Here is a 13,357-nt window from a genome sequence, read left to right on the forward strand (position 1 = left end):
CCCCCCCCCGCCCAAAAATGGGCCAAAAGAAATGGGCCAAAATGATGCCCCCCCCACCCAAAAATGCCTCTCCAGTGCTCTCAGTACAGGCCATTTTCTCCCCCAGGCAGGCTGGCCCCTGGCTGCAGCCTCCCCACCTGTTCCTCTACATCCTCTTTTCACTTACCCTGCTTACCTCCTCCCACCCTCTTCTATGCCCTTCTCTATCCCTTGCCTTCATGTCTAGCAAATCCTACCACAGACACACTGACTGAACGGCATCAGGAGCTCGGTGACCAACTGTTCACTAGGGCATCCTGGGGGAAGACCAGGATCAATGGGTACCAACTCCTGGAAGGCTTCAGGCTTAATACCAGGAAAAACTTCACAGTCAGGGTGTCCAGACTGTGCAATAAACTCCCTTCAGAGGTGGTGCAGTCACCTACCCTGGAGGTTTTCAAGAGGAGACTGGATAGCCACCTTGCTGGGGTCACCTAACCCTAGTAGTCTTCCTGGCTAGGGCAGGGAGGGCTGGACCCGATGATCTGCAAGGTCCTTTCCAGCCCCTAACAATCTATGAATCTATGAAAAACAAGGATGTCCCAGCAGTAAGAGTGATTTGCACTGTTGCAGTCCACCCTCCTCCCATGTTGAGGGTCTCCCTAGTCTATTTGTACCATTGTCCTTGATGCAGAGGCTATTTGTTGCATTATATGGGGCCAGGTGCAACACGGCCTTGTATTCAGTTGATCATTATTAGGTGCCACCATAGCAGAAATGTTGTTGGTGCTCAGAAGTGAGTGTTGTCCTGTAGTCTGCCCAGGGTAGTGCTGGACAAGATTTTTAAGTTATCAGAGTAGGTATGTAGCTGGGCCTGCTGGCATCAGTGCTGGATTTGACCCATTTGCCATCACAGAGGAATAGTTCGGGTCCAAGCTCATGCCCCTACCAGCAGTAAATATTTGTTACTAGTGAGGAAATCATTACAGCCACATAAAACAGCTAACCAATTATGCAATACTGTGCATTGTGGGGGAAGAGGTCCCCTAACCTCTGCAGTCATGGACTTCCATCCCAAAGTGGGAGACACGATTAAGCTCCAAACTCAGGCCAGGTGAGCTGCTAATTTCATTGCTACTCATAGAATTGCCGCTCTTTGTTTTCTGTTGAGCTCTGTCTAGATGTAGGGTGGGGGCACTTCTTAGTACTAATTATGATAATTGTGCCTGTGGGACTGGGCAAAAAAAATCATCTGTATTTCAACTTTGTTATCTGTGAAATGGGGATAATACTTCCTGGTCTCACATGGGATTCCTTGAGTAGTATCTGCACGTGGCAGTGAAGATGTGAAATGCTACTGAATGCTAGAGGCTGTCAGTGTCTGACACCACATTATTCAGGTGCACTGATGATGCCTAGGAAATAAGGTTTCCCTTGCCTTGCGGATAAGGCTGAACACCCATTTTCACGCTGAGGTGCTGTTTCCTTTAAGCCCTTGTTCTTTCAAATTATGAAGCAGTTTGTGTTGTGCTGCTTCTTTCTTTGCTGAACTCTATGAGTGAACCCCCTTCTCTGTGCTGTAGGGATCCCACCTGTCTTCCAAAATAGTGAACGCAACTGAATGCCAACCTCAGATACTGTGCATGATGATGACGGATGCTTAGATGGCACCTTCCATTAAAGGATCTCAAAGAATTTTGCAGAGATGGAAATTACAAAGCACGTCTATTTGGCACATCAGGGAATTGAGGCACACATGGATAAGTGACTTGGCCCAAATGAAACAGCCACTCAGTGACAGAGCCAAGTCTTGTGATTCTCATGCATCCCTTCATTCCTAGTCCAGGCTGTAGCACATCTCCTGGCTCCCAGTGTCCTGCTGTGACCACTGAGTATCACTACCTCCCTAACCAGATGGATATAATCAAGGAATAACTGAAGGCAGGAGGGTTTGTTTGTATTTTTTAAAATCAGAGACCTTGCTAAATCACTGTCAGTCAGAAAAATTGTAGGTATCAGCTGTGGTGTTTCCACTTGGGAGTCTGCTGTGGCCCAGTTCTACAAATAGTTGACTTTACTGCAATGAACAGTAGAAGCATACTCATGGTACCTACTAAGTGAGTGTGTGCACATGTGCGTGTAGGATTTGTCTGTGCAGAAGGAGGCTGCATTCTCACTTACCTTTCTCAGTCCCTAGTGATATACAGCAAGTTTGCATTCATCAAGGGGGACTAGAGATAATAGAAAAGGATCTTGAAAGCTTCCTGCTGCGTAGAACTGGGCAAAACCCTTTCAAATTGGTCGTGGTGGCCAATGGACTGTTCTGAGCCCAGCAAGTTCCTAGATCGTTGGATGGGGGGAAGTGCTACAGGGCAACAGGAGGTACTTCCTGGGGGATGTGGTGAGGTATTTCCCTTTCATTGTACTTGGCTGAATGAGTGACACTAGCACATTGGCTATGCAGCATGTGCACGCAAGGCCTGTCTGCACTAGCAAAAACAGGTATATTTTGAACGCGTGTTGCTATCCTAGTGAAGACACAGCAGTTGTGTTAGACCCTGGGACTTAGAGTGTACCTGTGCCAGCTAATGCATATTAAATCTACAAGGGCCTTGTCTTCAAATGTTAAAGATTAATCTCTTAGGGCGTCTACACGTGCTTTTGCACATGCCTAAACTGAATGTGCATTTGCCTGATGCGCATTAAGGCAAATGAGGTGTGCATCTACATGCAGACGTGCTAGGACGCATTAATGCGGTATGCAGACTAACTTGGGACTAAAGTTAGTCTCATGTCAGTTGACATATACAACGTTAACGCGCCCTAGCCCATCTACATGTGCATTAAGGCACTATAGCTATTCACGCCTAAATTTGACACCTGCTTTTGCTTTTGCAGGTATCAAATTTAGGCATGAATAGCCTAAAATTGCCATTTTTAAGGTGCGTTGGGGCACACGCATGTAGACCTGTGCCCTTAATGCACCTTAAAAATGGCTAATGTGCCTTAAATTGGCACACGTAGATGTGCCCTTAGTGAAGATCAAGCTGAAATAGAATAGAAGCAGACACAAGTGCAGATCTCTACCACTAGATGGTACCATTGTATGGGGGAAAGACTTGCAAGAAGCCTGCAGAAAATTATGCTGAAGTCCTGGCCCATGGGAGTTGGAAGGAAGACCATGACAGTGAATGGGTTGTTTAGGTCCCCAATGGCTCAGCAGAGTCTGCTGAAAGGCACATATCTGATGGGTTATTACAAGGAAGAGGGGGCTCAGTGCCTTCAGTCATTTCTTTTAGAGGAGCATATTCCACAGCTGATATTTCCTTTTGAAAGATATGCTTAGAGACCATTCTCATTGCTGCTAGGCAAAATGTCCTCCAATTGTATTGGCCAGCTCAGCCTTATACTGGAATCCGCATGATTGCTTCACCCCCCAAGGGTATATCATGCTGCTATCAGAGAAAACTTTTACTGGCATCTACATAGCCAGTTGGCTGCCTCACAGGAATGGTGAGTACTACAAAGATAGAAAAGGAAGGTAAGACAGAAAATCATGCACATGCCCAGTGGACCACTTTCAGCCCTGATGTAAAGGACTGGTCTTCTGACTTCAGTGGAACTAAGTCCTCTTATGTTCAGGCTGAATTTGACCCAGTATTAAGGAGATGGAAAAAAATGTTGGAGCTGTGGGACGTTAGTAATAGAGCTGCTGGTTCAAAGCTCAGGAGGCAGAGTCAACTTGAAAACTAGTCCACTGTGAACATTATTACCATGTTCTGATCAAGCCACATCTTCCAGGAATGTCGCAGTGCCGAGGAAACTGCAGGACTCTGCAGGGGCACAGTGATGATGACTATGCATTAGGTGCCACTAAGCATGTAAAGCATCAACGTGGCACTGAGTGGAGCCCAGAGATCATGCCCTGTCCCTACACTGGGGTAGGCCCTGGTGCATCCAGGTATCGTGTAGGAAGAGCAGTTCCCTGTATTATCATCATGCCATGTCCTAGCACCTGCCGGGTGATGGGGGAAGGGCACCTTGCCAGGCCACAATGTTTCCCACCCCCAGCATCAGGCAGGAAGGACAATGCTGCACGCTGCTTTAGTGCACATGACACCGGCCTTCACTCGACATCTGGCATCATGGTGGTACCACATGCTGCCAGGGGCAAGGGAGGTAACACATGCCACAATCTGAAGTCTAGTACGGTCATAAGTTGTCCTGAGCCTAAACTGTGTCAGCTTGATGCTTGAGGCAGATGGTGGCAGTCGGCTCTGTGGGCAGAAAGTACCTATGCCCTGTATTCACTGGGAGAGAATTATCCTCCCTTTTCCCTCCCTGTCTTCCTCTGAGTCCCTTTCATCCTTCATGACCTCTCTGTGGTCATGTTGGCATGGGATGCTAAGTTGGCACGGGGTGCAAAATGCAGCTCCTCATGCATCCTGTTTGACGCCAAGCCCTCCCATCAGTTTGATGCAGCCCCTGGCTTCTGTATCATGCCTTCCTTCATCCGCTGTCAGCTGTAAACACCTCAACCCCATTGGCATTTAAGATGTCCAGGGTAAGGTTACAGTTCAGCCTCCACGAGCGGCAATGTGTGAAGTCTTCCAATGTAACCAAGATCCTGGCTGGAAACCTCTAATTACCTCCAGGGTGGGAGAGCTTCAATGCCCAGCTCAGCTTGGGGGGAAGGTAAATCCCATTAAATAAACACAAAATGGCCTGAACGTCATGGGTAGCATTGCCCTGATGAACTCCCTAGGCTACAGCTGCACATCTCTGAGGTGTGCTTGTCCCAGGTGGACTCAGTGGCTTCTTCCTCAGTCTTCATTACACTGCTGCTACCTCCTTTTTGTCTTCTCATCACTCCCCAGTCCCCACTACAACACCTCTCAGCCTTTGGTCTTCACAGATCACGTGATAAAACATGAAGAGCTAACAAATCCAAGCTCAGGGCTAAATTGAAAGACCCTTAGGGGTTGTCTGCAGGTGGATAATTACTGGCAAAAATGATATGAGTGTAATGGTGCCATTACAGTTATACCAGTGTAATGCCCTGAAGGAACACGCTTATTCTGGTGTGCACATTTTTTTTTCTAGTTTAGCTTGTTGCTTTGAAAATGGCATTCATGTAACCAGAATAATGCCCTCCTGCTGTGATAGGAATGTCCACAGGCTATGGTATACTTTGGTACCAAGACCAGTGAAATTACACTGGTAATGTCCTGCTAATACATTCCCCAGTATAGACAAAATGCAGATGTCAGCAGGATTTGGCCTGTGGTAAGAGCCTACTTTGCATGAGTGGGGAGGAGGGGGCAGGATCTGGCCCTTGGATTTTAACCTTTGGGGCTAACGGGTGTGAGGCTTCTGCTGTGTTCTTCATGGAGATGCTTACAACAGCTCCAGACCAAAGGTTGCACTGGGGCATTCCTGTTACTGATATTTTGAAAAACACTTGAGATTGCCAACTTTAGCATTTTTGACCTTCTAAAGTGCTTTTTGATTGAGAAGCTGCACAGTCAAAAGTGTTGCAACACAACTTTACTTAAGATGAGCAGAGCTTTTCAGGCAGAGAGTTCTTCTTTAAAGCCCTTTTTGTTAAGAATACAGTATGAGGGTGCCTTCGCAGTTACTCCTAGCAAAGATTTCATGCTATATAGTAAAACAGGCAGGTAGAAAAGGCAACCACACTCATTTTTTCATATGAAAAGCAATTGAGTAATGGCAGCTGGATGAGAATTGAAGTTCATGCTGCCACAGCATGATGCTTCAGGCACAGGAGTGTTTGTGGGGGTGCATTTCCATCATACAGTTCAGTATAGCACTGTCTTTCAAGCATAACAGGACTGAGATTTATTCCATAAAACTTGTAATGGAGCATTTTAAGACTGAAAACCCTGTGGTCCACACTCCCACTCCTCATCACAGACCACTGAGGAGGATGCAGAGCATTCAGGAGTTGCAAACACAGTGTCTCTTGCAAAGAGCCCTGGACTTGAGGGAGAGAGAGAATGAGGAGAGTGGGAAGATGAGAAGAGGCATGGGCAGATCTTCAGCAGAAGCACATGCCAGCACAGCAGCACAGTCCTACCCCTGAGTCACAGAACGGCCTGTTTTATGCACAAAAATGGAGCTGAGCAGCACCAAGATCTTTGACAGAAAGAGGAACAGACTCAGGGTCCAGCTCCCCCCTCCCACCCACACAGCCTAGCTCTGTCCTGTGTTGAAGAGCAGCACATTTGATGTGCAAGTGGTGTTTAGGGTGAATGGCATTGGGACAGCCCTGCAAGCTCAGCCCTTCTTCCTCCTTTTTCCAAGATCCCAAGGTCTGGAAGCAGGGCAGGGAGCTGAGCCGCAAAGCCCAGGTTTTGTTTTAACCAGTATTTTTAGAGAAAAATACGTGAATTTTTGCCAGTGTCTGGGAGCACAGTCACTAGAGGGAAGGCTGGGTTCCTTCTGCACGTTGGTTCAAGAGCAGGTTAAAACCTGGGGCATGCGCCAACTTGCATCCTTTGTTGCCACAGTGCCTCTTGCTGTCTTGGTCCTGGCACTGAGGGATTCTGTTGCAGGAGCTTGCTGCCCTGGAGCAATTTGCCAGGAGGGCTCTGTGGCCATTTTACATAGCACACCTGATGCAAAGTGAGCACAGGAGTTAATTCCTCTCTGCAGTCTTGCCTACACTAGGCAGTTCTGTCAGCATGCAGTGGTCACTGTTGCTAAGCCATTTATATGTTGTCACATGTCTTCTGGCACCATGCAACCACACCAGTGCATTGTGGGGTAGAGGGGCAGGTACATCGTGGGACATCTAGGCCACCAAGAAGGAGTATTAGGCAAGCACCACCTTCCACCAACAGCACCTTTGTCTCTGCCCACTTTGCCTTTTTTGCTCCTGTTCCTGTCTTTTTGTCATTGGCTGCAGTGTGCTGCAGCACCCTGCTCCTGGCATGGAGGTTTCTGTAATGACCTCTCATCACAAAAAGTACCATTCTCATGGGTCTGTATGGAGTGGTATGAGCAAGAAGGAGCACAGGGCAGCCATAGGTGAGACACAGACAGAAGACAAAGAGTGGAAGGTGTAGCAAATTTAGAAGCTGTGGAGCACAGCTGCCTTGTGGAGGCCATCACAGACCTCTTGACCACTGCTGGGTAGGGCTGTGCGAGGCTTCAGACTGTGCTTTGGATCTGGAGAAGCTTCGGACACTTCGGCGTCTGAAGCAACATGTCCGGATTGAAGCACTGGCTTCTCTAGGCTTTCCGAAGTGGTTTGGAAAAGCTTCGGAGCCACCTCGGAGATCCGGCCAAAGGGTATTATGGGGAATCAATGAAATATCTATAACTTTGTTGTTTTGTGTCCGATTTGTATGAAACTTGCAGGAATGGTAGCCTTTGCTGAGAGTATGAAGTCTGCCAAGTTTCAAGAAGATTGGTGCAGGGGTTCAGGGGAAACTGCACCCCAAATTCTTGAAAGTAAAACTCATGTGATATCTATGTGTTACACTACAGGGAGGTGAAAACTGCAGGGGTGGTGGCCCCTGCTGAAGCCACGAAGCCTGCCAGCTGGCAAGGAGATCGGTGCAGGGGTTTGGGGGCAACTGCACCTCAAGCTGAGGACAAGCAGAACTCGTGACATGGGTGACACCGTGCGTGTTAAGGCGCAGCAGGGTGAAAGCTGCAGGGGTGGTGGCCCCTGCTGCGGACACAAAGCCTGGCAGCTGTCGAGGAGATCGGTGCAGGAGTTCTGGGTTCTGGACAATCAACTGCCCCAGGACAGAGACAGTCAGTTGCACAAGCGCCCATGTCACGAGTTTTGTCTGTCAGCAGCTAGAGGTTCACTTGGCAGCTCAAAGCACACTAAAAACCCATTACGCAGTTCATACTGTGCAACCATGCGCCCATGCACCTAGCTGTATACCTGTACCCCCACCCACTGCCCTCCTATCATGAGGACAGTCAGGAAGTGCAGGGTGCCCTGAATACCTCCTACACTCTTGTGGAATAGGGAAGCTGGGTGGGAGCAACCTGCTGGGTCTGGGGGTCTGAGTTTCTGCCTGAGGAGCTGTGTCATATGCCGTTCCCCTCCCCTCCCGGCCTTCTGCTCCTTCTGGCATTTTCAGAGCATCCTCTCCTCCCACTTCTGTTTCCAGGTCTCCTATTGCTTGAACCATCCCAACCTCCTATCACACATGTCCCTCCTTGTTCTCCTCTTTCGCTTCCACATCAGTCAGCCAGGGACTGCTCAAGGCCTTGCTGAGGCCAGTAATGAAGACAGGAAAGCTCAGGCACAAAGGAAAGCAGTGAAAACTCTAAATGTTTCCTCTCCTAGCCTTGCTAGAGGCGGCAGCACAGATGCTGCTCAGCCTGCAGGGCTTGCTTACTGCTAGATGCCTGTTCCACTAGTGACCTGGTGAGCTTGCTGGGCCTCTGCAGAGAGGGAGAATAAAGCAGGGAAATTCAAGCCTGCCCACAGTGCTAAGCAAAATGTTAAATTCTTTGTAGGCAGCTGATCTGGGCAATGTCTCCCTGCTGTGGGTCACCAAGGCTCAGAGGAAGGAGATGTTGCTGGAGACTGGGGAGCACATGAGCCACTTCATTGCCTACCTGTTTGCAGCAATACTCTGTTGGGCTGTCCTCCCTTAAGGCTGCTGTCTCCAAGAACCTGAAGGAGCGGAGGAGTGGCTGTGGGAATATCTGCTATGGCACTTGCTGTAGGTGCCCCAGGGAGCAATGGATGTTGCTGTCTATTCAGGCAGGTGGCGCAGCCCCTATCAACTGCAAAGCTGAAGTTTCTCAATGTGAGTCTCAAGCTAGCACTTTGCTACTGCACCATGACCTCACTAAAACTCCCTGTCAAGACTGCATCTTCTCCCGTCTGCCTCTGCGCATGGTACTCCATTGTTTTAGAAGCTCATGGCCACCCAGTATTTACAAGCAGCTTCCCCATCAAGACGCCGCTCCTGACTGACTCCCTGACCCAGCAACGTGCCTGTGCACACATGGCCCCATCATGCTCATGTTGCAGCACACCATGCTCTGCAGGACCTAAAACAATCACCACCTCCATCTGAGTGGGGAAGGGCACTTTTCATGGTCCAGGGAACAAATCTTTTCTTCTCTCCTTTATGTGCCCGGGCAAGGAGTGGTCAATAAAGCAGCTCTTACAGCAAAATTCAAACAGAAGGGGTAGAGTCTGCCAAGGAACAGGCAGGCACAGGGGAAAACAAGAAGTTGTAGCATTTGCCAGAGCTTGTTTCTTGAACCTCGCTACTGTCCAGCTGCATGGACCATCCCTGGCTGTGACTCTCCTGGGTCTCAAACAGCATCTGGCCATCAGTAGCTCATCCCATTTCTCCTCCTGAGAAAGGCTGATCTGTTCCTTAGTGCAGAGCACAGTCATGTTTCCTCCCCGTGGTTCACTGGGCTCTCCTTCAAAATGTCCACTGTCAAGACATGGACTGTGATAGGGGCATAGGCGGTGAAAGGCTGGGGCTAACTGTTAGCACCCAAAACTTTTTGCTGTGTCTGACAACAGCAGCAGCAGCATCGTCCCACAGCGCCCAGTGCTGTTTGGCATGCAGCCACTCCTTCGCCGCTGCGTACAGCACCAGCACATGCTGGCCCTGCAACAGCCATGCGGGAGGGAGGGGCAGAGTTCAGGCAGGGCTCAGTCCTCCCCAATAATATTTCCCCCCACCGCTTATGGATAGGTCCTTGCCTTGGATTGCCTCCAGCTCCATAAAAAGAGGGCATGTCTTAAATGTTCATTGTGGAAGACCATCCTGTGACAGGCCTGCAAACAGCTTTCATTTGCCTTGCACTGCTTGCTGTTCAATGTGTTCCCCCAGCCGCCTTCCCCACAGCCATCTCCTCAAACACATGGTGGTTCCTTCATGGAGCTGGAATTGAACAGCTCCCTGAACCCACAAGCTTCCTTCTACTCCAGTCAAATGCTTAGGCATTGCATGACAGCCTATCTTGGCTAGTCAACTTGCTGACTCTCCCATGTGCTGGTGATAGAGAATGGGTGTTTTCAGAATGATGGACTGGTTTTAAAAGGGGGGTGGGGGGCAGTTAGTTTGGGCTGTAGGCGGTGGAGTCTAAACCAGACTCCAGAGAGGAAGTATGGGATTGCTTCTGAAGGATTGCTGTGGTTAGCAGATTGCTCTTGGGTGGCAGACGGTTTCTAGGTAAAGCTAAGGGATTTTTCTACCTTGAAGGCATGTTGTGTGTAGACATGTGCAAACTTCTGCCAGCAAAACTTACATGGGGCAGCTCTGCATGAGATAGGCACTCACTGAGAGAAACTCTTCACATCTTCTCTCTCTTCAAAGGTTTTGAAAAACTAGCTGAATAAAAACTTAAAATACTCACTAAAACAAACAAACAAACAAATTTAATGCAAAATTCAAAGCCACACAAACAAGAAAACCAACATGAGATTATGTATCTACCAACATCCTCTCTTCTAGTTTACACGTGCACAGTCACCCACAAACACACCCTGGCTGTTTTATTGTGAAAACAGCCAGTCACAAAGGTCACACCCAGACAAATGCAACTCAGCCTATTGCAAGTTCCTGGTGAATTAAGTCTCCTGGATAGAAAATAATAAATACTGTAATACTAGAGACCTCACATCAGTGTAGGGAACAGATTCTTGCTTTCTTATTCAACCAGGACTGAGTACATTGCACAACAGGTGTATTTGCTTCCATGGGAGAAGGGGATACAGCATTTTTCATTGTTAATAGCAAGGCCCTCTCATCCAAAATGAGGCTTAGATGTTGTATTTGGTTGAAGACTGTCCACAGTCAGTTCCTGGTCTATGACTAGGGGCCCTAAGTGATACTGCAATACACATAATAAATTATGATTATTATTATTTAATAAATGACAGTAGCGATGTGGGACTTCTAGGGTTTGTGTCTGGGAGATCTGCTTCCTTTTCTCTCTCACACCATCAGGAAGTGGTACTCTGGTAAGAGAAAGGGAAGATGGGCAACAGCCTGCAGTAACGTACTACAAAGTGTTGGAACGCATTCAATTTGTGTCATTCCAAGAGCATTTGTGACATCCCAGAGTACAAGCAGATACACTTTCAAGCCATTTGTGACATTGAAAGTGTGAGGAAAAAGTAAAAGTTGTGCCCTTTAGGTTGAGGTTTATCTTGAGTGACATCAAACTGTGTACCTACTCCACAGAGATATCACCCTACTCCAGCATCCCAGAGTGCCCTCTGTTTCTCCTTATGCTCCAAGGCTCATCTCTCCCTTGACCCAGACTCTACTTCAGCGGTTCCCATCCTTGGGTCACGACCCAAATGAGGGTCATGGGGGCAATGCCAATGGTGCCGGGCACAGGGGACAATCTGTGTCGCATGCTGGGAGATCCCTTGCTCCTGCCCCTGCCGCTGTCACACACCCTCCCAGCAGCGGGTCATGGCAAAAAAAGGTTTCAAAATGCTGGGAAAAAAGCAATCCTAGAAACCTCCCAAAGAAACCAAGTGTGGTGTGGACAGTGCTCAGGGCAGTACAGTTTGCTGGCAGGAAAGGGTGGGGCAGAAGGGGGTAGAAGTGGATTGATTTTCCATTCAGTGATTTGGAAGCAAGAATTAACCATTAACTGTTCCAATGAGCAGTGAACTACCATGAGCCCTTTCCACATTGTATCAGGGGCTCGGATTCTAACAGGGTACAAGGAAATGAGCACCAGTGTCGCTCCTAAACCTCAGTTCCTCAGTTTTTCCCATGAGCCCTCTGGCCCCTGTGCCTTAGTTCCCCTCAGCTAGGGGCAGTGTCAACCAGACAAGTAATCAGCGCTTGCTTTCCTACCCTGTTCTCTGATGTCAACTAAGGTAGGGGAACCCCTGCGTACTGGGATACCTGCTCAGCCCCCTCAGGTGGTGGAGTGTCAGCAGGATACATTCAGGCTTGGGAACATGAACCAGAGCCTGCTCCTCACATCCCAACTCTGCTCACAGCACACAACTCCACACACTGGGAACGGCACAAACTGAACCTGTGCCAAGCCCTAACCGTATCCCTATGAGCCAGCTCTGAACCGGCCAGTTTGAGGAACAGAGGCCATCTGGCTGTGCTAATGCATTGGGCTAATATGCCCTGCTTCTCAACAGAAACGGGCAGAGCTCCATGCCAACGCAGCAAAATTTATTTCCAGTGCCTAAACTGGCTCATCAGCTCAGCTGCCTCGGCATGACGCTGCACTATCCCTTGCAAATGTGCTCCAACAGTCAAGCTAGCGACGGGAAGCTGTGCTGCAAATTCACATCCTGTCGTACTGTACACTGATGGCTGTGTGTAAACAAGACCGAACGTATCCTAAGGAGCTGGTGTGGACAGGTCAATGTGCGTTTTAATGTGCGATAGACAGGCCTAGTCCAAGATGGAAGACCGGGTTTGGACCTCGACCAGTTCGCTAGGTGTTAAAGCAGGAGTTTTGCCGCGTGAATCACAGCCTCGTTAAAACCTGTTAAAACAATATCTTACAACCCTGGGCTGGACAGAGCCAAAATGGAGATGAGGGAATGAGTTCTTTGAAGGGCATCTTCCAGAGGAAAAACACGGGTATAGCTGATGGTTTAGGGTGTTTTTATTTCTCAAGAGCTCCTAGTCGGTAGAATGGCCACCCAGGGGATGGACCCATCGGCCTCATCCTGCCACCCCCGCGATTTTCTCGGCCCTGGAGGTCTGTCATACTGCCAGCAGAGCAAGCCGACACGGGTACCCCGGCCACCTGGGGCTGTGCAGAAGGAGGAGATGCAGGCCCCAATTTAGCCCCGAGCCTGGGGAGCACGTGCGGGCACAGCTAGCCGCCTCTGCCCCCGAGTGACCCCCAGCTCCCAGCCCCGGCGGACTTCCGCTCAACGCGCCGCTCTAGCCACCGACCACCTCTATGGTCCCCTCCCCTCCGGGAATGGCCCAAGCCGGCCTGCGGCCCGTGCAGCGCCGCTCTACCTCTGCCTCCCTGCTCTCTATGGTCTCCTCCCGCCTCTGGGCTCTCGGGGGCGTGTCTAGTCGCGGTGCCCGCTCTCTGTGGTACCCGCGGCCCGTCACGGCTCCCAGTCTCCTCAGCGGCGGCTCGTGCTGGTGTCAGCGGCGGCCGCGGGAGGGGGCGCGGCGGCCGGACCGGGGCCGGGGTCTGTGTTTGCCCAGCCTCACTCTCTCCCCGCGCGGCCATGGAGCTGGAGGTGCCGGACGAGGCGGACAGCGCCGCCGCTACCGGCGCCGGAGCCATCACTCCCGAGGCTGGACCGGACGCGGCAGGAGGTAAAGGGGCTCCGGGGCAGCCGGAGGCGACCTGCTGAAAGGCAGCGCCCCCCGCCGCCTCCTCTTGGAGAACCCCGAAGGGTAGC

At 49.9% G+C, this 13,357-nt stretch overlaps 1 protein-coding gene across 3 annotated transcripts in view; it reads left to right on the plus strand.

The window, feature by feature from the left end:
* Positions 1-13,019: 13,019 nt before the first annotated feature.
* Positions 13,020-13,357, plus strand: part of PIP5K1C (phosphatidylinositol-4-phosphate 5-kinase type 1 gamma) — a 103,042-nt gene continuing 102,704 nt past the window's right edge. For 2 of the 3 annotated variants that reach the window (XM_019513267.1, XM_019513266.1), the window contains exon 1: positions 13,021-13,271. In XM_019513267.1, the coding sequence (XP_019368812.1) occupies positions 13,181-13,271 (91 nt within the window). In that variant the 5' untranslated portion in view covers positions 13,021-13,180. Of the gene's footprint in view, positions 13,272-13,357 lie in introns of all 3 variants that reach the window. The other variant, XM_019513265.1, reaches the window with a different exon arrangement.

The sequence above is a fragment of the Gavialis gangeticus genome, unplaced genomic scaffold (assembly GCF_001723915.1).
Source record: "Gavialis gangeticus isolate Ggan-Ray unplaced genomic scaffold, GavGan_comp1, whole genome shotgun sequence".
NCBI lineage: Eukaryota > Metazoa > Chordata > Crocodylia > Gavialidae > Gavialis > Gavialis gangeticus.